This window comes from Apteryx mantelli, chromosome Z (assembly GCF_036417845.1).
Source record: "Apteryx mantelli isolate bAptMan1 chromosome Z, bAptMan1.hap1, whole genome shotgun sequence".
NCBI lineage: Eukaryota > Metazoa > Chordata > Aves > Apterygiformes > Apterygidae > Apteryx > Apteryx mantelli.
Window position 1 is genome coordinate 63,910,696 of NC_090020.1, and position 25,644 is coordinate 63,936,339.

Genomic DNA, 25,644 nt, shown 5'->3' on the forward strand with positions numbered 1-25,644 from the left:
CAAAAACTGTTATTTTAATAAAATGTCATATCTCTTCAATAAATTATCCTTTTAAACAGCATGTTACAGGAATCAATACTGATATCTGAACAGACTTTATACCAGAAAAATATGTTGCATTCTCATCATAACTTTAATCAGTAACAATGATGAATTTGCAGTACAGACTAGTTTTAGACTTTACCTACATTGTTTGCCCCTCTGAAAAAAATGTAGTTTACCAGAAAAACTGTTGCAAATTGGTTAGTAATAGAGTCTATGGGTCAAACTTGTCTTCTAAGAATGGAGCTTGAGAAGAGAGAAGTGCGCTTGTTTTATTTTACCTTCTAATCTCTTTCTGAAGCTGTCAGGTCTGGTACTAATTACTTTGGATATGAAGAGTGTATTATCTTCACTTAAGTATTCATAAGCATTTTTCTGTTAGTGTTGCTGCCATTTCTTTTCAGTCAATCGCCTGCTTGAAGACTTTGTGTGTGAGAACATGCTGTCCTCTTTGCTTATGAAGTCATATGCATATGCTACAAATCCGCTTTTGAAAAATATCTTTTTCATTTCAAATATTCAGGTAGCTACTGAATTCAGATGTATTTCTCAGTTGTGCACTCATATTTCTGGTCAAGTTTAAGAATTCCAAAAATAATATCAGAGAGGAAAACTCAAAAGCTCATTGCTTTTGTGGCTTTTTTCACTGAGGCCAGTTTTAGGCCATATTTCCAATGATCAGTCCATTCTCTTTAATTCTGTACTATATACATAAGCTGTGTCTGCTACAAATGATGTTTTTTTAGCCTCTCCATATAGCCTATTAAACAGTAGTTGGAATATTTCCATCCCTAAAGAGAACCTTTGGCATAAATAATATTGTCATTTGGATAGGCTAGACATACTTTTGCAAAGTGACCTTGTAAAAATATTGTCTGAGGTATGACTGAGCCTAAATTATATGACAGTGAGGTAGTATATTCTGGTCCCTCCTGAGCCACCTGAAATTAAACAAAAAACAGTAGAATACATCAGATTCAAAGGCTGAAGAAAACAGTTTATTTAGTTGCAGACCTTCATGTAAATTCTTTGTTTGGAAAAGCCAAACATTGCTTACTGTGTTTTTTCTGTCTGATGATTTTTGTCTTGAAATAAAATGATGGGAAACACTGGAAGGAGACTCTTCTGCCTGCACTGTGAATGTAAGTCTGGCATAGCTGGGTCAGAATAACTTTTTCCTCTCCCCTCTTACAGCTCTCTCAAATGTTTTTCTGTGACATTCATTAGCAGGGAGAGCTTGATCGTTTGGGTGCTTTACATGACAACAGCTTGCTCTCTGTTGAAACATGCATGTTTCTGTTTCCCTTCAAGGGTTGATCTTAAAAATTGCTTCCTAATCTGTAGAGGAGTGATAAATATTATAGCTAAATATCCCATTTACTTACTCATCCCCCTGAATCATTATTCAGTCTTTAATGCTTACTGTATCATCTTGCCAAATCTATTCCAATTCATAAGAACAAATGAGGCCAACCCGTTTACAAACTTAAATGTAGAAATACCTATCTATTTTCATATTCCATCATTAGAAATAATTCTTATGCTTATTGTGTAAACTTTTGGGGTTTGTTTATGCTGGAAAAATAAGGGAGAGTATAGTATAGTTGTAATCTTTTCTAAAATGACTATATGTGTAATGAATTGTACTTCTGTTTTCTTCAACCATGTTCATGAAATATAGCTTGCAAATGGTAATTAATAATTATGGAATTCTAGGTTTAGAAATTACTGTTATTTTCTGCATTCCAGTGAAATAACTTTAGAGATGGAAGAACCCAATCCCTGATAAGATAGGTCAGTTCATAAAGGTATTTTGGTATAATTGGAACAATACAGTGAAGCTGCAAAAAAGAAGAAGCAGAAAAATACCAGGTTGCTTGTGAATCAGTATCTCTCGCTGCTTGCAGAGACCATGGTGGGGCCCTCAGTGTGAGCAGGTGAAAGAAACAGGCTTTGGGTGCAACGGTGTACTGAAATACGTTTGACTCGGAAGGTACCTCTGAAGAGAGCATACGCTGTTTTGGAGCCAAAATTTCAATAGCTGCTGCAAAAACATAATCTTCCAGACTGTGTTCAATTTAAAGAGTTTCAGCTTTTAATGCTTCATTGCTGCAAAAAAGAAGCTGCAAAAATTAAAGGCTAGTCTAAAGCTATTCTGTCACAGCACCCTTTTAATAGTAAAGGGAAGCAGGTGTAGAACTTAACCTCATGGCTATTAGACTGGACTTTCAAGTTCATAATTCTCATTGACTGGGGTGTATGAATGTCATATCTTGCTGTGTTCAGTAGCCAGTGCCTTTCATAAATAAATAAAAATAGGGATCATCGTAGCAACTCTCTATAGCAAAGATTGTTTTCTCTTCCACATAATCTTCTGAGTCAAGAATACTAAATTTTTCCTGTAGCTTCCCCAAAATTCCTTCCTTTTGATTCTGCAAGTTTATTCATAGAAATTTATCTTTTTTTTTTTAACTAACTGAAGCATTGAGAAATTTTTTTCTCTTTGAAGAGATTCTGTCTTTTGTGAAGTCTCCATCCAAGCTGTTAAGCTAGAGTCCTCATTCTTCCTCCCCTTCCCCCCCTTTTTTTGTCCTATTGGAGAAGGTTACTCTCCAATATTTTCTATTTAAAAAAGGGAGAAGCATAGGTTTGAATTCTCTCCCCCCCCCCCCCCAAACTAGCTTTTAGATGTTTATACCATTTAGGAGTCCTATTAGTTGCCAATTATAGGTTGCAGTCCGAAGATTCTCATTCTATGTTCAAATTTCCTGAGTAGCAGATGGTTCATAGTAAATGTCATGTTAGTGTACCAGTCTGCCATATTAATCACCTCTAGCAACTTCCAGCTTTCATCTTTTTATGTACAAATTAAATAACGTGATCGAGAGTGAACAGAGAAAACGCTTTCAGTATGGTGCTATTTCATTATGTTTTTCAGATGTTGTAGAGAGATTTTTCTTTTTAATTCATTGCTTTGGAAGTAGGGAGAAATGTCTTTGGAGACTTTGTTATTCAGCTTCTCCAGACAGACACCCGGTACTTTTGTATTTGATATGAGATTGTGAAGTGATGACAGAACACATGCTCTGATTTGTATAAGGTGTAGGTCTGCTGTTTTCCCAAGCCCCGCTCAAAAGAAAAAGGACTAACCCAGAGAGCAGTCACGACACAACTAAGGATGGCCCCAGCTGCAGGGAGTGGAAGGGCTGAAATGAGAGCAGTAAAAGGAAGGCAGTGTGGAAGCAAGAACAAGATTTGCTTTCCAGTGTGTGGTTTGATTAAAATTCTTTCAGAAAACTAATGAAAAATAACAATCTACGTGTCTATCACTAGCCTCGAAGTGGTAAGCATGTATTAATATGATCTTCTGATGGACATAATCATGTTCAAAGGTAGCAAATTCTCTTCCTTGGTGACAGTGGGAGTCAGTAGTCCAGAGTCCTGTAGTTTGGGCTACATCTGTCTACAAAACTTGCTGGCTGCTAGAGTCAAACTGAAGGATTAATTTATGATACTGACTTCTTCTGCAGAAGTCCCAAACTGTGTCTTTTCATTATTCTAGTCTCTTCATCTAGGCTCATTCAGTACCTTAACTCTGTGTGGTATGAAGTGGATAGATGTAGAAGCTTATGCTTGGCCACCTGAAAAAACTGTTAGTGGAGCACTGAATCCAAGCTGTAAGACTTCATGAAAAGGAGGGTATGATGCCATGCTTACTTGGCTACATGTTTTTAGTTATATTTGAGCTGATGGAGTGGATTCTGTGTGTTTGGAGCACAGATGGAGGCAAGTAAGCATTTGTTTCTTTAAATGGAATAAACCTACTTTTGGATGAAGCATCTACAACTGTGTTCTGCTATAGGGTGACTTATGGAACATGGTGGTTTTGACACTTGTTTGCATTAAAAGTAATTCTTGACAAAATGACTCTTCAAGAGAGTGATCTTGAATGGAAGTACTGTTGCCATTTGTAAGCTGAACTGCAGTCTGTTAGAGTATAGTGGAATACAAAGTGACTGTATGGGGTGATAGATGTATTTCTGCTGTTCTTAAAGGGCATCCAGGCAGGTAATGCTTTTTAAGCTAAAATACTTTTAATACTGCCCTTTTCTTTGAAAGCAACAGGAGCTTCATATCTGCAAAGCTTTCCTCAAAGTACAAGTCATCATTAAATCCATTATTCTTAATTTATCCTCATTATATATATGCTATGTTTAATGTGAACTTTACATGTTGGTATATCTACTTTGTGGAAGAAGATCTTGCTTGAGATGATAGAATTAAATCTGTCAAGATACTGGGTAAGAGCTAAGTGTTTCTGTACATACTACGAATGAAAAAAAAACTGAAGTTAAAGCTTCAGTGAACAGGCTTATAATTGAAAGTTTAACTTTATTATGTTTAAAACATTTTCTCTGTATATCTTTTTTTAATTCCAGAAGTTATTTGGTTTCATACTTAACAGGGTAATGTGTAAAATGTAGCTTAGAAGTGTAGCATTTGTAAGGGTATACAGAGTCTGCAGATCTCTATTAGGAAGTTAGGCACACAAAGACATAAAGATAGTTTGAGGGGAAAACTGGAGCAGAGCATGGCAACAAAGGGAATAGTTATCAGTTTTCAAGGGGAGGCAGGAGGGGAGTGACTCCTTCCTCTGCCCCTCTAGTCACAGTGGCTGACAGGGTAGGAAGCATGCTGGTTGAATGTGGTGGAGAAGTCTGGGTGAAAAAAAAAAATCAGTTCAGATCTTCACTATCACCTGCATAGGATTCACAAGAAAGACTCACACAAGTGCATTAGCTTTACAATAGCTTTTTAAAAATAAATTTCCAATCAATCATCTGTGTCTTTATAAATTAAGCTGATGCTGTATGGGAGGGTTCTATAAACGTGTAAAAAACCAAACAGGAAATGCCATCTCCGATAGATACTGAAGTCACAGGAGAGAAATAATGGTGAGACAAGTAATTTCAAAGTAATGTGAAAAAGAAAGCAAATTCAGAGGAAATACTCTATTGTGATGGTATCTGAGGGACACAGGCTGCTGGATGCCAGCAGGTTGGGCTGGCCATCTTCTGTGGGTGCCTTGTAGACTTTGCAATGGGAGGCTGTCAGTCTGAGAGACTCACTGTGGATGTGGATTTTCCATTGGTCAGCATGAGGAGCTTGCCACTGGAAAGCAGGAAGGTGGTATAGCCAAGTAGGACAACTTTAATTTAAGGGGATTTAGTGGGAATTACTTTATGGCAGTAGTCTGGGATACTGAGAGCTTACAGTACTGACAGAGCAGCAATATGGCATCAAGTATTATCATTTAGATTCAAAAGTGAGATGAGTGTAGATGCACATGAGTACACACTCACCCGGAGACTTCTAGGTCTGAGGTACTGCATGAGGAGAAGGGTAGATTAGCTGTTGACTTGAGCTTGGGTAATGTGGCTGCTGGAGGAGGAAGCATGAGCAGCCACAGCGCTGAGGTAAGGCAGTTCCTCTGACCCACCCTGAATGACTTCAGATCTACCCTGATTGATCAGCAGGGAGAAGTGGGGACCTGGAGGCTTCACTTTGAGGTAGTGATGGTCCTCATCAGTGCACCAGCACATACCGAAGGAACTTGAGTGTCATCTCATTCCCGTGTACGTGCTAGCTGTGTAAGGTGATCTGCCAGTGTGTTTCAGTGGAGACCTGTGGTAGATACTCCTGGTTAGTCTAACATTCTACACTGTGAGAAGAAACATCCAGAAACGTGGTCTGAGTTTTGAGTTTACATTCTCTGTACTATATATACTTTGGTAGGAAACTTTTATTTATAAACAGAAGTGTAGCCACTGTATGGGTCAGCTCATGTTTTGTTACAGTGAAGGATGCAAGCAAATATCTACATCTTTCACTGAGGAGATACATGAAGAGGTCCCCTCATCTTCTAAAGGCCTGAGTCTTCTGTCATCATGTAAGTAATGACAGATGTACACTTATCTGCCAGAATGAGGCAGAGTCTTGAAATATCTGTTTTGTCTGAGGCAAGTACTTATGTTGCCAAAACATAACTTTGTCTCCTGCAAACTTGAGGTTCTCTAGACAAAAGCAGACAAAATTGTTGTGTTGCTCTTTTAACCATTAGAGTTCAGTCACCCTTTTAGCAGGGAAGGGACGGAGTATGGGAACCTCTTCCCCAACCCAGGCACACTGCAGTGCAGCATCGCTCAGGGAAAGCTACATAACATGACATTGTAGACTACACCCCTTACAGCACAGGTATATTGACTACTTGGCAGAAATAAACCAGCGTCAGTAGTACAGTAATATGTCAGTGTGGATGGGTGTGTTTTTTTTTTTTTTTAATCTCCAAAACAGAAAGGGCACATTGTACTAGCTGTTGGCCTCCTCACCAGGATCTGAGGCAAGCTGTTCAGCCCTTCCTTGAGGATCTTGCTAGTACCAGGTGTGACCTAGAAGAACTTTATCTACTTGAAATCCAGCTGGTCAGGAAACAGGAATTTGAATTTTACCAGCAGAATGCTCTGTGCACAGATCTAAGACACTCCCCTCCCCCTTTCCTTTTATTCAGGGTAGTTAAACTTCTCTCTAAAGAAGCGAGAGGTCATGTTACATTGACAGTAGGCATGACGGGAAGGACTAATGGTCTGGGAGCTGGAAATGAGTTACTGTTTGTCAGCACTGGCCCACTGTGTTCCTGTAAGAATACTAATTTATTGACATTTCAGTTTAGCTCCCACTGAAATGGTAACCTTGACCTTTGTGCTCTAACTCAAAAATTCAGTCATAATTTGGACTTGCACCATTTTTAGCTTATTAAAACAAGTGTAATCAAAAAAAAAAAAAGCAGGAGGAGGGAAACGGCTCATACCCTACGACTTTAAACAGTGGCCTTTTTCGTAGAAACTATTTACATATCAACACTGTTGTATGCATCTTCAATATTAGTATCATTTAAGCAAGTAAATTTCAAAAGCAAGTGCCAAATACTTTTTTTTTTGTATTAGCAGTGCATAGAAAAGGGTCTTAGATATCTATTACAACTAGTTAGAAATCACGCCACCTATGTTTATGCACATAGGTGAGGTGCAGCAATTGTTTCAGAGAACTGTAGCAATTTCAACCTTTTTTCTTAGAGGTTCTTATTCTTTGGTTTTGAGTTTAAGGAGCATTATTTGAATGCATGCTTCTGATATCAGCTTTATATAATTTTGTTACCAGAGGTGTCTTAAGTAAAATGCAGCCCTACTTTTGTCTTAGTGAAATGCATAAAAGTTTGACAATTTAGAGGATTTGATATGTTCACTTGCAACAATGACTATTTCAACGCAACTTTTCTCTACACACAGAACAATAAATAGAAATGATGATTTAGTATGTGTCAGAAGATGTTCTTGGCTTTGGCAATAGCAGCCCAATAGAAAGGGACTTAATGATTAAATAACTTTGACTCAGTAGCTTGTGAATGGCAGTGTTTAAGAATGCAACCCCTCTTAACTTCTCTACACCATGGTACAGTATAATTCACTCAGCCTGAGAGGATAATGACAGCTTTATACAGGAACTCACTTCACACCTCCAGGTTTTCTTCTTATCTCAAAGATTACACAGTACATTAAAGCAATATTCTACATTAATCTCACCTCTGACATTTGGGCCGCATTACCCCACTGATGCAGGGTTATGTAGCTCACGCCTCAGACCCTATCAGGAAACTTGGCAGGGGCAGTTTGATAAGGACACCATACCTTACTGAACTCATTCTAAAAACATCAGCAAACCACTCTTCCGGTCATGCTTTTTAATGACCTTGCTCACTTCTGTCCCTCTTCTTTAGCTATTGCACATATGGGTAGTCCATGTTCCTGTAGCATCAGAAATGCTGTAAAGGGAGAGCTTTGAAGCATCCTATTTTCTGCAAAAAAAATATTAGTCCCTGAAGGGAATAAAATCTGTAGAAAGGCTTTAATCTTCTTTTGGAAACTTGAGATGATGTTAATTTTTAGATACTAAAATAATTGTTAAAAATAGGGTTTAAGTTTTTAATGGGACTGATCAGAATTTTAATTTTGTACTGGAATCAGTTAACAAACCAACCTTCATCACCAGTTATTTTATAGTGAAAATTCTGCCATAGGCAAGGTTATTGTATTGCAGCAGTTCAAGCAACCATTGTGGTACATTCAAATTCTCTTTTTGCTGATGTGATGAAGTTAGTGAAATAACACTCCCAAAATTGTCTATTATCCTGGCTTCCAAATAGCACTGGAATATGTATTTCAAGACAAGGAGAAATTAACTAAATCCTCAAATTAAACTGAGTTTGTTTCAAGAAGGCAGGGATTATTCTAAGGACTGTGCTGAAAGTTTGGAATTTTGCAAGTGTATCATCATCATAATTCTGTGATAGAGTGGTTCAGGAAGCCAGGTTACTGCTGAAGTGTTTATATGCCTTATCAAAATAAATATAAAATATTTAAAAATCATAATTTCAAAAAATGTCAAAGGACTGCTGATGGGGTTTTATCTTCTAATTTTATGCTTACTTAAATGAATTTTGGTTCACTATCCTGAAAACTTTTTGATTACCATATGCTTATTAAACAATGGTAGTGTCTATTGTAATGAAAATACAGACCAAAGTCAACTTGGCTGTTTTATTAAATACATAATTCTAAAAACCTTTAAAGAGAGAGCTCGGATAACGCACTGAGAGCACTTTCTTTACTGTACAACTTAAGAAACAAATGATAGCTCTGCTGCAAAACTAGACGACAGGTTCTTGAGCGATTCCTTTTCACACTTATTCAGTGATATTTTTAGGGACTACAGCTACAAGAGAGCCAGTGCTCTACTGCAGTCACTTTTCAAGTCAGCCCTGGCTAGCTTTACATTCATTTTATCTCCTTTCCTTTTTTTCTCTCATTATCTTTTTGCTTTCTTCTCTTCTCCTCTTATTTACAGGATTCCTTGGATCATAGATCTCAAATGTGTCTTCATCCTGCATGCTTGCATCTTTCACTTTTCTGCTTCTATCTTCAAATTGAAGTACATGGGACATCCTACAAAACAAATAAAACAGCTCAAATACAGTGAAAGAAAGAACTGAATGTTATGATTTGTAATTATGATATCCATAGAAAGATTTTAACATCAGGATTTCTTTTTGTGTAGAGCAGAAAAAGTTGACTTTTTTTTTCCTTAGTAGAGCCTAATATTACAGGGTAATCACTCTTCTGAAAAAACATTTTGAAAAATACAGCTAGAGTTTGTTCTACTGGGTTTTATTTCATGGAATTGAATTCTCTTGTCTTGCCTTTTTCTATTTTGTATATCTTCCCTAATGTACTGAATAATTTTCCCAGGAACAGGGAGTGCTTCTCAAGTTTTCCTATTAGTCACTTTGGACTTCCTTTCATGCCTATGGTTAGTTGCAAAAGGGGAGAAGAGCTTGCATGGAAAACTCCTAAAGTAGGTACGGAGAAGATCAAAAAGGGAAGGCTTCAAGTCCTTCTGTCCCTTAAATTAGTTCAGGTTCTGCTTTTTAATTCTTAGATAACAGACTGAACTGATGTTTTGTCCAAGCCAATGTTTTTCTGTTGTTTAGAAATCTTTACCATACTGATATTTCCCCATTTCAACAAATTCTCAATAGTCTGAAAACATCACCATAATCTGGAGTCAAAAGTAGCTTGTTTGCTGCACTCAGTGGCAGGAAAGCCAGAAGCTGATCAACTCTGGCCTTATTAGTAGGTGTCCCTGAGGTGGGAATTAATATGGAAGCTGTCAGAAAACTCCCAAGTTTTAGCCTAGACAAACAAAATCTTATAGAAAAAGTTCAATTATTTGCTCTACTTAAAGAAAAAGAGGTATGGGAGGAAAAAAAGAAAGAAAAAAAAAACCCCAGATGCTTACAAGTTTACCAACTGTAAACCTATTGATCTTTACTGACAATTTAGATACTTTTCTGTATCACTGGATGTGGTTTTATTTTAAGTACTTGAGCTTGGTTATAGGATTAACACTTTTCACCACAGCTGTTATATTTTAAATGAAAAACCCACTCAACTATTTAACAAGACTGTTGAATATACAGCAGTAGTAAAGCCGCTACTTATAAACCAGCGGCAGGAGAACAAGTATAAAATTCATATGTTCAATTAAAAAAAAAAAAAAATCTGGATTCAAGATTTTTCACCAAATACAAACATGTCTAGCAGAAAAGCCCACTTAAGTTTGAATTCTGTATCAATTAATTGCAAAAATTTCTTTGACTGACTTTAATGAGAGTAGTAAGACCTATACAGAACTGAATCTAAGCATATCAGTCTTTATAACATTAAATAATCCTACAGTTTTTGTGAAATAGAAAATCTGGGGAAAAAATTTTGTCGCAAGGAAAATATTGCTTTATCAGTCTCTAGCAATATCTAAAAGGTCCCAAATTAAACAGTTTTTTTCAAAGAGCTCAAGTGTAAATCTCTATATATAAAGAAGGCAAAAAAAGAACCAGCTCAGTTACTGTAGATTACAATATAGTACTATTAAAGAAATCTGATAAAATTGAAAGCTATAGACTGCACGGGATCCATTTGAATGCTTTGGAAAAATCTTAAAAACAATAATTGTGATTTTTTTTTTTAGCACAATCAATTCCTGACATGTGGGTTTTCATAAATCTCTTACTAAACAGAATTGAGAGCATGCCTGCATATATTACCATGTCCTATAAGAATATTTCTTAAGGTTGTTTCCAGTATATAAAATTTCAGTAGTTTATAATCCTGTACATGCTAGTAACACCAAAACTTACTTTCTTAGTCATATCTACAATTCAGAACAACATAATGTACCATCAGAGTGACTCATGACTGTGTACTTGTAGCTTAATTATGAAAACATTATTTCACAGTGGAGGGACTGAAGTAATTTTAGTTAACATGCTTTCTGCATTTGTCATATTCTTCTGAACTTAGTAGGGATGAGCACTATTTTTTTTTTTTTTTTTTTTTAAAGAATGCATACCAAATCACACTAAACTAGAGACCCAAAGAGGTGTTGTTGTTCTTTGGTGAATGGTTTTACAGCGTGAATGTGAGTGTATCTAGAAGCATACTCATACTTATCCATTTCATCAACTTGCATCTTCAAAGAATGATATAACACACTTGCAGGCTACAACTAACAGGAATTAAAAATAAATACATCTCTAATTCTTCAATCAGACCATACAGCGTCCCAGCCAGTTTGGGAATCGGATGCAGTAGCTATACAGACTAAGCAAAGTTTACTCCTTTCCCAGAGCTGAAAGAAGTCACAGTCTCTGACTCCTATTCATAACTTTCCATTGAGGAGCTCCCAGCTGTGATTAAAAATAAGCCAACATTAAGAAAATTTTTGGTAATCCCAGAATGAAATTCAGAAGCAGAATCTCACAGGTAAAGCAATATAAACACAGACTGTAGTGAAGATTTCAAAAATATTTTCCTGATATAAACTTAAGCTTATTTTTGCAAGTCACACATCCTCATGGGGATACCCATTTTGTATTTATCTAAATGGTAAATCAGACTTCAGACTATTTTCAAAAAAATGCTTCAAATTATTTTCTTCTTTAAGGAACGTGGGAAGTATCTAATAATTATTTCAATGTGAATTATTTGAATTTACAATAATTCTACTCAAGCTCCTCCAACAAAACCCTTCTCTTGCCCCACTAAACCTTTCACTTCTGCAAAAAATATGGGTTGCCTAAGAATTTTCCTGGTTCAGTTCATAGCTCTCTTCCCTCCCTCACACTGAGGGGTTCAGTGGAAGAGTGAAGCTGCCCAGCTGCCTGCCTGCAGTCCCGGTGCTGAAAGCTCTGACTTCATCTCCTGCAACCTGGTCTTCCAGAACCCACTGTGTAACTTGTGCTTATCACCAGCTCGTGACAGATCATTTTACACTAATCTGACACACAACTTTAAAATATACTTTTTTTTTTCAAAATTTAAAGGATGAAAGGTATCAGTTCTCCTATATGAGATTCTAGAAAAAAAAGTTTTGCAGCTTAGTATTTTTGCTCAAAATTAGTTTTGATAAAATAGCTTGCCAAATTGACAATTCTGGGCTCAAGTATCTAGGTGTGCAAATTATTGACTTTCTTTAGAAGAAAAAATAACCACAAAACTATTTGCTTAACCTTTTTAAATAACAGAGACGGCAATATGGCCAAGTCCATAGTGCTGCAAATCAGAACTAGCTATCTTAGCATGAATTTATTGCTGGAGAGGGCTCATTTGTACTCTGCCCAGACAATAGTATCATATAGTGTAACTGTTGCTCTATACCATGTAATGGGAGAGCACCGGTACCACTGCACTGCCCTTCTTTCCTTCAGTGTTATTAAGGATCATTCAGCACTTGGCTGTCTTCTGTATTCCAGAAATTAAATGTTTTCATACATTTGACTGTGAAATACCTGAACTCATTTAAGATGGTTTCAGAGACAACATAGGGTTTCAAAGGTAGTCAGACACTCACCTGGCCTACTGATATGCTCAGAAGATGATTTTTGCAACACTGCAAGTGAGACTACTTCTCCACAGTTACTAGCAGAGTAGCTCTTATACGTCCTTAAACAGTGGCAACTAATACATTACCTTATTACCTTAGTGTTCAGTTTGACTGCTTTCTAGGAGGTAGCAAGTGGGAGAATGTTGGCTGCAACTGACCCTAAAAAAAACCCTTTAGTATACTAGAAATCATTTAAGAATTATTACAGTATGATTAAGCTCTGTGTCCAGTAGTCTAGCATAGGCAAAACCTAAGAAAATTAAGTTACTATACTTGCCAACTGTGTAGCAAAGAATGAACCCCACCTACACTACTCTCCAGGCAGACTCAACCAGTTGGTTCAGGAGACAGACTGTGTTCTTTTGAACTACTCTAGCGAGATGGTACTTGTAAGAAAAGATATGATATACAGTAATCCCGGTGGTTTTGCGATGTGTGAGCCATGCACTGGATCTGAACCATATGCCAGCTGCTGACAGGTTGCAGTCACGTTAAGTGTAGCATAAACAGAAGTCTAGTATCACAGCTGCTGTGGCCTTTCCAGAACTGCTCTTTGGGAGAAAGCAAAGCAGCAGTCAGTAAACAGAATCACTTTGAATCTCAACAAGAGCAAGGAAGCACTATAAATATTTTTGCACTAGTGATGAAGGTCTGATCTCCACGCAAAATGCACTGCATGAATCAGTGATTTTTATATAAACTGAAAAAAAGTGCAAAGCTGCATCGCTTAATTTCACACTTGCTTATCAAACCAACACAACTGCTGGCTGTTACCAGCCCACCTGCTACCCATTCAGCCGTCCTTGCAAAAGTTACTGTACACGGCATGCCCTCTGGTGCCTCAGCCACTTCAGTGGAGAGCCCACAACATTACCTTACGCTCACCTGTGTCAGCATTTTGAGCAGCTGAACTTTGCAGTAAATCATCAACAGGTGGGGACAAAAGTTATATTCTGCCAACTCCGCTGTGAGGGCAGTAGCTTTTGGCAGAGAGGCAGTAACTTCTTAAGCATTTTTAGCCAGGATTCACTTGGAGGTGCCTGCCTGACCGGGGCAGCTGATGATGCATCCTTGGTCTCTGTGAACAACAGGCACCGAGAACAAGTAATGCACAGCTTTTCATATTCCAAGTATTAGTGCTCCAGCTGAAGGTCTTTCTTTATGTTACTAAACACACACTGCTTAGAAAACAATACATCTAAATTCGTACCCAGAACTTTGGCAAAAATTACATACTGCTTCTAAAGTCAGATTAAATGAACTAAGCAAATAATTAGACTGCTTTAAAATTCCCACTACCAGAATTTTGAAAAATTTTGCTACATTTTATGAAGATTATTGGTTCTCTCCATCAGAATGTTTAAAATGGACAAAGTGGAAACAAGTATGCGTGGAAAGAAATTCAGTGCTTTCTCCTGTGTTGTACAGGCTGTCTAAAAAAGAAAAAAAAAAAGTGGTAGAAACCAATATGGATCATCACTACCAGTGCAACTGTTTTTGAGGTCAACACCACTTGCAGGTAATGTGCTACCTTCTTTTTCAGTTATGAACAATGCTCAATATACTTAAGTATACTAATCTCAATATACTTAAAAGAAAAATACTGAGAAGCACTCAATTACTACTGCTTTCGTTAAATTATATTCTATCTGCAACTTGTATTTTCCTGCAAATGCTGTGAATGGGTATGTTAAACTATAAACATCAACATAGGAAATGTTACAATATTTTCCTCCCTTCTCCCTCATGATACATAGGTGGTAGATAGAAATGTAGCTTGTGAGCAGATGAAAAAACAGATGAGTGAATCTACAGATCAAAGCAAATGAGGTCTCTCTCCCAAGGAAAAAAATGTTAGCTGTTCTGGAAGAATGAACTCACTGGCACTCCTTTCACTTCCAGCAGTGTAGTGGGTGGCACAGGAAGAGGAGAGACAGATGAGAAACAGAGACCAAAAAGAAAAATAAATGGAGGAAGGTAAAGAATAAAAAAGATAGGAATGAGAAAAAAAACAGAGAAAAAGAGACTGACCAAAATGCAAATAAAATGAAGAAAATCTGAAACAACAAAAGCAAGCAAAAATTTTAAATTGAGGCAAGAGAACAAGAGTAAGAATACAACAAAAAAGAATGCCAAACCCATAAAACAATGAGAATCTTAAAGGAAGAAATAAGTTAATAAAATCCAATCTGGTTTCCGCTGTTCTTCAGAATTGAGATGCTACAACCAAGACGAGCCTCTTGGCTCAGGCTGCCTTCACCACTCCTTCCATAACAGCATCCAACAGTTTTACAAATAATTGTTTAAGCACAAACAATATGGAAATATGTTTATGTGTCTGTGAACAACAGCCACAAAGAACAACCACCATTAAGTGGTTTGTGCAATACAACTCTTGCAGGAAAGTTCCTACATCGTTTTCTCTCTGTCCTATTTCACCATTCAGCTTCGTTTTTATTTTAGTTTAACATAACCCATCATCCCTGTTTCCACACAAAGCAATCCTGAAAAGCAAACTTGTCTCTCTTGTACAGGTCATGAAAAGGCAAAAAGTTGTTTTCCCATGTACTCAAAAGAGCTTCTGATTCTGATATTAATGAGGGTTGCCTGGATTGCATGGGTGCTGTTACAGAGAAAGTTTCAAACCTGGATTCATCTGTTCTATTCTCAACGTTTCAAGCCACTGCTATCACAAGAAGATATGTACAGGAGACAGGCTTTCACTAGTATGTTTTGTCTCTCAGTAATCCGTTAATATCTGAGCTATACCAAATTACCTATAAAACCCCCACTCTCCTGTAGCACTTGATACTTAAAATCTTCCACTGTATCACAAACTGTTCAAGAAGTCCAGGCCTAGTTTGCCAAACCTGATGTGATTTCGTTTAAGCAAAGTTTTATAATGTCTCCTAATAATAATCTACAGTTATCATGATTCTGCTACGATTGCTGGTGCTAACAGACTTCTCTCTCTCCTCCTTGTTTTGCTGCTTGTTTCCACCAGTCCACGGTCCTTTGTTCCTCTTTCCCCAGCTCTTTTTCCTAATAATTGGACTGCTTTTCCCTCCAGCTCTTTGCGCTTTCACAAAACATTTATTTTTCAAATTTATCAGCTTGCTATTTGAGAAAAGGAAACAAGATTTGCTACTCAGGTGTAGCCAAATTCCAATTATTAGTCATTCTATGAAAGTTATTAATATAAAAAATAATTGGTGAGAAGAGTATTGAGAAAACTATTGCTATGTATACAAATTTTAGTCATATTGAAGTCAACTTCACAAGTATTTAATTCTACATCAAGATAATATCTGTTTCAATCAATTAGCATTAGTTTATGAATATGGTATGCAGCACAGATTTTAGACTGAAATTTAAGAATCAATATAATACTCCTTTTTCACTGTTGCTATAAATACCACTTATAACCCACTTCACCCCCTGCAAAAATATAAACACTCCTGCAAGTTCATTTCATTTCTGCAAGACCTGAAAGCTGTATTTTCAAAATTTTGGATCAATGGATTACTAGTAGTCTACAACATTTCAGTATTCAGATGGTAAGAACAATTAACATGTAATTGCTGCTACTGCACAGAGACCACCTCAATTCTAAGTAAGAAAAACAGATAAAAATATAATTTAAAAATGTTCTATAAAGTCAGACTGTAGACTTCCATTAACCTTGACTAGCCCTTTGAAGCTGTATTACAAATATTGGAGAATGAAGAAATTGGCTTCACTCTTCAGAATATCCAAGAATCTGTGAGTCCAAAGTCCAAAAATGAATTGTATGCATTTTTTCTTGGCCTTTTTCTAGGCCTACAGCATAAAATGATCAGAACAGAACATTTGCAGATATTTCTAACATGATACTTTCTTGAAATATTTTATTCAAATGCCATATTCTCAGTTTTACTCCAAAATATTTGCTATAAAAATAATAAAAGAGGAATAGTTTCAGGAAGTATGGGATACCCAGGTTACAAAAACAACAAGCACGTCAGTGTTTGCAAAGCTAACAACAAAGTAAGCTTTCCTTAATAAAGAGTAGTGCAACAGAGCATCCTTTTCTTCCATTGCTTAACATGTTGCTAAGCATTTTTTTCTCTTAAAAAGATTTAATTGAAAGTAACCTTCTAAGGGAAAATCAATTTAACTACAAAAAAGATCATCCAACTCAAAATATAATTATTGGGGGAAGGTGTTACTGGTTTTGTTATAGTATCAGAATCAGAAATATGTTATACCATGATGTCTATGCTTTTCACAGCAATTAAATATTTTTCTACACAAAATTCAGTTATCCTACTTCTACGTTCTTCCTGTTCAGTAACAGTTCACATAAACAGTATATTTACAGTATAATCTTATCCTCTTCACAAAAATATGTTAGTTTCATGAAAGAAGCTGGGTGCTTTAAATAGACAACTCTTCCTGGTAGAGTAGGTTAGTATGGAATAGTGTAATGCAAACTCCAGATGTTGTTCCAGACAGCTTACCAGCAGAGAAAAATTTTACACGGCAGTTACTATAAGAACATGGGACCTGCCATACCGGAACAGACCAGTGAGCCATCTCGTCTAGCATGCTGTTGCTGGCAGTAGCTCGTACAATATCTGATACTCCAGAAGGCAGCAAATTGCCTCCCCAAGCTAACACAAACAGGCCGCTTTATCACCAGGGCACAGAGCGGGAACTGTGGGCAGGGAGACGAGAGGGATGCCAACCAAAGGCTACTGGGATTTTGACAACTAAACATTCAATATTTTTTGGACACCCTCCCTTCTCTTTTCTCCTTCCCTCTCCCCATTCTGAATGCATCATTGAATGAGATGATGTCAGGGTGCTAAAAAAATGTGTGCAGATACAGAGGAAGCTTAAGCTAGCAATTAAAGATTTAGAAGATTAGTTCTTTATCCTTCACTAGGTTGGCTGGCAATAAAAAAAAACAAGGTTTCCAGACAATAAATGAAACACTAGACATCCCTTGAGTAAAGCACAGATCATCTCTGAATTTAAGTCAAACAGTAGTCGAAGGTCCAGACGTCTAGTCCAAATAAACTTAGACATGGAGGAATTAACAAAAAATAAACAAAAAACACACCCCACGTGCCCTGAGTTTCTCCATCATGTAAAACATTGCTAGAGGCAGTAAATATATATACAAATCTCCCTCCGTTCCTAAATCTCCCTCTGCCCTCTCTCACAGAAGAACAATTTTGGTAATTTTGCCTGTTCAGCAGTGGGCTAGCAGCTACGTATTAAGGTTTGACCATATTCTAGCAGGGGGGGGTGCAGGGAGGGTGAAGGTGGAGAGAAAAAAGGGGGAAAAAAAAGACTTACAAAGGATTTTTTTCCTTCTTCCTTTAAATGCTAGTGGCAGTACTAAGACCCACACAAACACTTTTTTGCCAAACAGAAAAGAAACCCCCCTTTCCAATGTGTTTCTAATACAGACCTCTGGTATTCATTTATTCTTTTAAAGGGTTCTGTAACAATCAAGTAAGTGTTTTGTCAACTTTTTTTAATGTAGTTGGGTAAATCAATGGCCTTAGCAGGAGAGAACTAATATAGAGCCAGTTTTTCCAGATCAGTGGAGGAACGTTGGCTCAAATCTCGGTGGGAGGAGGGGAGCAAACATGGCTTTAATCCATCTTTGTGCCTCACTGGCATAAATTACAGCAGCACTTTTTCTTTCATTCCCCAAGCTAGCATCAGCCTGTGAAAAAGACTGCTGCTTAGTCTGCAAGAGCTTACTGTGTTTGTCACAGTTGGGCTTCTGCGACTGAGTACGCAGAGATCCTAGTGTTAACCTTGAAGAAGCCGTATTTCATAATCATCAGTCTAAGGTATTATGGCACTGAAAGAGACTGCATTTTAGAAAACATGTATAAAGATTGCTAGCTTTATAAAAGAAATAAACCCAGTATTTTAGGTGTTTATCCAGAAGAGTCTCACACTGCAAAGTTTAATAGCAGATGCTATGCTAAATAAGAAATCCTGAAAATAAAAAGTGGAGGACATAAACAAATTTGCACAGAGTAAATATTTACAGTGCGCATCACTGATTTAGTTCTTAATATAAATGTAATACAAAAAATGTGTGGCAGACTTCAACATTTTCCTGATTTTGGAATTGCTATTTTAATTAAAGTAATAATAATAGTAATAGTAATAATAATAATAATAATAATAATAATAATAATTCTAACCTACTCTCTAGAGCAGGCATTTGAAAGATAGCACCTCAAAACTTTTAAACCCACATCTCTCCATCTCAGCCACAAAACCTTCACTAGGAGAGCACAAAATAAACTATTGCATTCCCACCAAATTTCTCACTGAAATCAATGCTAAATATTTTAAGAGAAATTGTCCTTGTACTATCAATAAAAATATTTTTAAAGGTGGCAAAGGACATAACTACTGACACTGGATAGAGAACACTTTTACTGAATGCACAGATTTACTTTTTATTTGTTCTGGAATAAAATATAACAGTTTCTACTGTTGCAGTGAAATAGCAATGAATCTCCTGGTAAAAAGGACTTAGCATTAGCACCCAACATCATTGTCAGAATATTTAACTGACCTCAGTGGGGGTTTTGCAAAATTCAGAACCGGGAGCAGATTATGGGTTTTGAAATATATAAACCAGGCTGCACTTTAAACTGTTAGCACTGAACTTCAGTGAGGTTTTCGCTCACAGAAGGAACAAGTTAATGAAACAGATCCAGTCCCTTTATTTTTGGCTACCATCGGATCATCAGATCTATGCATAACATCACTGAGCAAATCAAAATATCATTTTGTGACACAGAAGGAGATATCTTTAAAAGATTTTTCTTTTTTTTCTTTTCTTTTCTTTCCTTTTTTTTTTTTTTTTTTAAGAGCCACAACATTTTGAACAGTTCCACTAAATTCCCATTTCTGTTTTTACTCTTTGCTATCTTAAATGAGAGGTTAGTCACAAATTACAAAGATGGCAATAGTCACGCCAACATTAGTAATTTCACAACATGCATATGAAACAGTCAATTAAGCAAGATACAAAATGCCTTTTTGCTTGGGAAGGAAGACCTTTACTTCTATAAAATTTTCACAATATCCTTTTGACTGTCAATTTAAAGGTACTTTCAGGCATTGGCTTATTCACTTTGATTAAAAAACAAACAAAAATCCAATAAAATCCTATTTTTCCTATCCCTCAAATATTAATCTACATGTAGATTAATCAAAACTCAGACTCAAAGGTAACCAACCATAACAGAATTTTCAGCTGCAAAACCCAAGCCACCTCATTCCAAGTTTCCATTTCACTTTCTTGTCCCATAGCACATCTGAAAGCTGAATGGATTTATGTTATTTTATATCAAAGGAAAGAGCAAGTTTCAGAGTCTGGACATCCTTCCTGAGAAGACTTAACTGACCATCTCATTTACACTTGTGAGTGGTTGTGACTGAATGTCCTGATCAGTTACAGCTATGACAGTGTTCTAGGGGGAAGAAAAAAGCTGATCTCCCTGAAAGATTAAGAAGCTTTGTAGTTCACATCAACAGCTTTGATTTCACCCAGGAAACACTGCAACGCTTCAGCTATAAAGCACTGGTATCGTGAGTTATTAATGAAATGAAGTACGTAGCGTGCTGGCGTGACTCACAGTCAAATTCTAAATGGACGTAGAGTGCATTGCTGAGAGCAGCCACAGGCACCAGAAATGAGCTCTGAATTCAGAAGAAGAAACCATAAACTGGTATAGAGGTGCAGAATGAAGAAAAACATTACAGGTCTCCACTGTAATACAGTATCTAAAATCAACCTGAGATCTGCCTACTGCCCTGAATTGTGAACTGACGGGATTAATAGATAAAAACCCTCTATTGAGGGAAACTGATCTTCCATCAAAACCAAACTGAAGGAGCAACAATAATGGAAAACCACATTTATCAGGGCTCAGATTACCATAACTGAAACAGGTTTCAAGCAAGAATGGAATATTGCAATGTTTAGCATATACCAATACCTTTTGGTGATCTTTCAGTGTTTGCCTAGCTATTACGTACTTCAGCAGATAACTTAATTTGTTTAGAAAAAGTTGAATGGATGGATCTTTTCAATCAATCTACAAAATAAATTGTTGCGATTGTCTAGCCTATGTGGCTTTCAAGTAATATAAGGTATCTTAAGCTTGGTTGGTTTAGTTTGTGATATGTTTTTTTTTTAGTGGTATGGTGCACTGCTCCTCATGAGTTGTGGGTAAGTTAATCATGACAATTAAGCTTTAAATTCCAGAATGGTACCAGGCTTGGTCTGAAAACATCTTATGAATTTTATGTGTGAGAATGCATAATGAGGAGCCTTCATAGAAATATGTTAAGATAGTTTGGCAAACAGTGAACTTTAAGGAAGGAAAATGATGGGGGGGAGTCTCCACAAAAAATTCTGTCAGCTCTAAAAGTGCCAAGACTATAAAACTTCTCACAGAGACAGAAATACTGAAGTATGTCAATAGATCAAAGAAGTTTGAGGCAGCCTCTGTTTGGTTTCAAAGATCAGATAGAGAGGAATTGAAGACATCCCAGAATTTTGGCTAAGGTTATGACAGGTGGATTTTCATAGCAGAGAATACGTAACTTCCAGAGAGACCAATATTCCTTCTGGAAAACAGTAGGTATCAGATTTCTTATGTTTTGTAAGGATGTAAGGCTTGTGAAAATTACCTGGAGTGCCTTATTTAAGGAGTATATACCTGTAGTTTAATGTCAAACTAAAAAAATAAATTTGGTAGGGTTGTTTTAGTTGAGACTTACTGGAGAAGAATACTCTTACAAAACATACATGGAAAAATGAAGTTTTGTAAAGAAGGTTTTTGAAAAAAATTCACATGATTTTGGCAAATTGGAGGAGTAATATGAAAAATAGGATACAGTTCATAAAGTGCAAGGACTGAATTTCAATAAGAAAAAATCAACAGCAAGACAGGACAGAGACAGGTTAGGCAAACTTTCAGCAGAAAAAAAGATTTGGGGCTTTAGAAGGGACTGGAAACTGAGAATGGAAGAAACAATGACAAATGAAGTAATCCTCCCACTCAACACTGACAGAGTCTTAGCTGAGTGCTATATCTAGTCTTGGATTTCACGCTTTGAAAGAGAGATGAACCAAAAGAGAGATAATCCACTCAGAGAAACCTCAGGAAGAACAATCACAAATCAAGAAAGATGATGAAAGATTTTCTGAACCTCTGAGAAAAGACTGAAAAGCTTTTTTTTTTTTTTTGTCCAACTGAAAGAAATGCTCTTATGATTATTTTCAAATGTGTTAAAAGGCAGCCTCAAAAAGAGACAGTGAACTGTTTTCCAAAACCCAGTGTGGATTGGATGGAAAATATTTGGTCTCATATCATAAGTGAGACTAGATTTACACATAAATATTCCATACCAGCAGGAATAGCTAAACACTAGAATAAATTGCCTGGGGAATTTCCATCACTGGACTTCAGGAGCAAATTAGACAAACATTAGGATAACTGCAGACCCAAATGATCCTTTGGGTTATGGAGAAGAATTATATTACCCTTGGAGGACCCTTCAGGTCCCTTTCAGCTGTGATTCTGTGATTAATCAATATTCTGGTGGCTTCAGGAATGAAAGCACAAATCAACTGATCAGCAGCAATATTTGATAGCAAGAATAAAGAGGCATTTCTTCGAGAATGTATTACCTGGGAAAATGATTCACTTCTCAGCAACAGAAGATCTAATCCTCTCCTCCTTGGAACCAGATCATAGAAAGTACAGTGACTCATCCTTGTTACATTGTTTAACTCATACTCATTTTTCACAAGAGGAATGACAAGCTGGAGTCCTAAAGGAAGCCCAGAGCTGAGAGTCTAATAGCCCAAACCAACTACCTTCCTGTTTGGGATTAGACATCACTGCCTGCCAACGCAGTACCTTTGTTACATTCCTGTAAATTAGTGACAATGATAAGAATACATAGATGACATTATGAATATTCTAGTATTTCATTTGGGTAAACAGTCATACTGGGAAGGGAATATGGTTTATTATATCTATTTTTTAATTGGAGAATTACTTGATCAGAGGGTGTTTCAGAGTACTAAGTATCATTCTTATCCCATTTAAAGAGGAAGGTTTTGCAGTGATTGCCTAAAGAACTCAGTCTTTGAACATACTTGCAGCCATCTGAAAATTTTCCTCGTAGCTGGATTCTCTCTGTTGAAGCTGTTTTATGTCCTGTTCACAGGATCTGCATCATCAGTTTCCTCTGCTGTGCACTGCACAGCCTCAGTGAAACAGAAGAAAAAAGTCACTCATCTGACTTTCCTATATGGACTGTAAACAAGTAAATAGCACCTAACAACCAAACAGTACTGAAGACATCTGCCAAACTCTACAAGACACCTAAGCAATGGTTCTCAGCACCGAACCATCAGAACAATAATAGCAGTCTCAATCAAGAGCTCTGGTGTGCACCTGGAACAACCAGGGTCCATTCTGAGGTACTTAGGTATCGTGAAAGTTCACGCCTACTTGTTTGTAGACATTTTTATTTATGAATACCCTTTCTGACAGTACATACCATATTTCTGTGTGTGTTAGAAGTATTTCGAATTTCATGCCTTCAGTTAAGTACCCATTTACAAAATTTGGGATACTTCTGTTTTTTGTAGGGGAAACTGGATTTTGATTGCTGCAGACAGATACATATAAACATTGTCACAGAGCAGCAGAGTATGCAATAGAATGTCTCAGCAAAGATTCTGGTATTTCATGTTAAAACTTTATATTACGTATTTCCCTTCAGATCTCTTCACAACACTTCCTCAGTTGCTTTGTTAGACAGTAAAATATGGTAATAATTATCAAGCACCATACACGCTGTTTACAATAGAATCATATTTCTTTCTTCTTTTTTTGCATAAAAAGTAAAATGTTGCTGAAAAGTGCCCAAATGTCTGCTATGCTCCATGCCAGTACAGCAGCTCAGCCAAATATGCAGAGAAAAGTTTGCCAAATAAAAGAAAACATAACAAATTGGTAATGGTTTCTATCTTGACAGAAAATGAAAATTATACCTCAATGTGTGGTCACTCATGTGGACACATAAAAATGTCTTAGAAGCAATCATTTTACCTCAGATAACACACCCTCACAGCAGAGCAAAGCATACTGGCTGGCTTTCACTTCCCATAAAAACAGCAACCATGACCTACAAAATGGTCTGGAAGAATCACATAATTTGTGTGTATCATACATGCATAAGCCTTGCACTAACAGTATTTACTATAAACCATATAAATTAGAATTATTGTCTTTTGAGGAGTGGATTGGAATTAAGATTCAAAGAATTTTTAATGTGAACTTGCAATAGTTATCTCAAACCATCCAATCCAAGACATGAAAAGAAGAGCTTAAAGAAAATGTAAGCTCTTATCCCAAAATAGGAAATTTGATTTAACTCTCCAAACCATTCTAACAGTCACTAACAGCTTTTAGAAGACTTACTTGTTTTGTTAATGTTGTGTTTATATCCAATTTGCGTAATACGTACATTTTACAAGTTATTTAGTTTCAACGTAAACTCTTTAAAGAGGCACCAAGACTCATTTGTCTGTAAATTTAACATGTACATCTACTACTCTGTAAAACTAATAATATGATAATGTTAATTGTTAGGCTCTCATATTATTGTAAGTTTTCAATTTAGTGCAATTTTGATTCTAATGTTATTTTCTGAACAAAAATACAAGCAACTCTATAATTTGAAATGGAAACACTCTTCCCTCAGTACAAGCTACATGCAGGGAAAAGAACTACTGCCATCAATTAGATGTCAATAGGTATTAAAGGAACAGCAGAGATGATGACTAAACCCTATAAAAGTCCTTCAAACACTGGTTATATTACTGTGACAAGAAAATATCTGACACAAAGAGCAGTCCTTCAGGTGTTCAGAGATATGGAAAGGCTGTCTACTTCTTGGAGGACTTTAAAAGCACATCTGTACCTTAGAATGACCTCAATGTACCAGTGAAACCAGAAGACTTCATAATTTATGCTATATGTTATCCCACGTTCTCAAAAAGCTGCATCATGCCTGAGATAGGAAAAGACACAATGAAAGAAGACTATGTGGCTTAAAGAAGCAGCTGAACAGATGGTGACAAAAGAAAAGTTAAAACAGCAATGAATTATTAATAAGAGTTATCCTGAAAGGGGCAAGATTTAGGAAACTATTTTCTCTGTTTTCAAAAACAAGATCCACAGCAATGAATATTTATGTTCTGATTTATCTGTTAAAATAGGCAATGAATATAAGCAAAGAAGAATGCAAGGCTGTTATTTCCTCTTTTCATTTCAGATAATGGAGTTAACACTAAAACTAGAAAGAAAATTTAGGTTTCAGAAACCTGAACTACATTATTGACATATTCAACTATCATACTCAACTCTTCTTAGGTCAAAAACAAAAATGGTTTTGGTGAGATTCTAAAGCTATGAGAAATGCCCAGTTCTTCCATGTGAAAAAACAAAGAAAAAATTAATAGACAATAAAAATCAATAAAATAAGTAAAATGATAAATGATGATGACATGTTTGAATTGCTGTTGTTTTGAAAGAATCAGGATTTTTAACAGTCTACTTGATAACACATTTTTTTCATTGAAAATGAGAAAATATCTGTTAAGATGAAAGCAGACCACATTAATGCCCACAAAGAAACACAGAAAAAACAAACACACTCATTAGACAGTATTTATGGAAAAATTTCCTTTTATGAACTGCACAGATACTATAGTTAGTGTTATATTACCAGTGCTAGTCTTTCTGCTAGTATGTATGTCTGAAGTTTTCTGCAAATTCTAGAATTCCCCCTGTGAGGTCTTAGCTCTATTCAGTGAAAAGCAAGAATGTTTGAAGGTAAAGCTGCAGAATCTGTGCAGCTTTATCTATCTAAATTAAAATAAAAGGAGTGATGCATCATGTATACTAGAGAAACAAGCAAAAGCGATCTATATTT

General features: G+C 36.4%; 1 protein-coding gene across 1 annotated transcript in view; it reads right to left on the reverse strand.

The window, feature by feature from the left end:
* Nucleotides 1–8,682: 8,682 nt before the first annotated feature.
* CWC27 (CWC27 spliceosome associated cyclophilin) overlaps nucleotides 8,683–25,644 on the reverse strand; it is a 114,638-nt gene continuing 97,676 nt past the window's right edge. Inside the window, exon 14 of the mRNA XM_067316187.1 lies at nucleotides 8,683–9,101. Within this exon, the coding sequence (XP_067172288.1) occupies nucleotides 8,939–9,101 (163 nt within the window). The 3' untranslated portion in view covers nucleotides 8,683–8,938. The remainder of the gene's footprint in view (nucleotides 9,102–25,644) is intronic.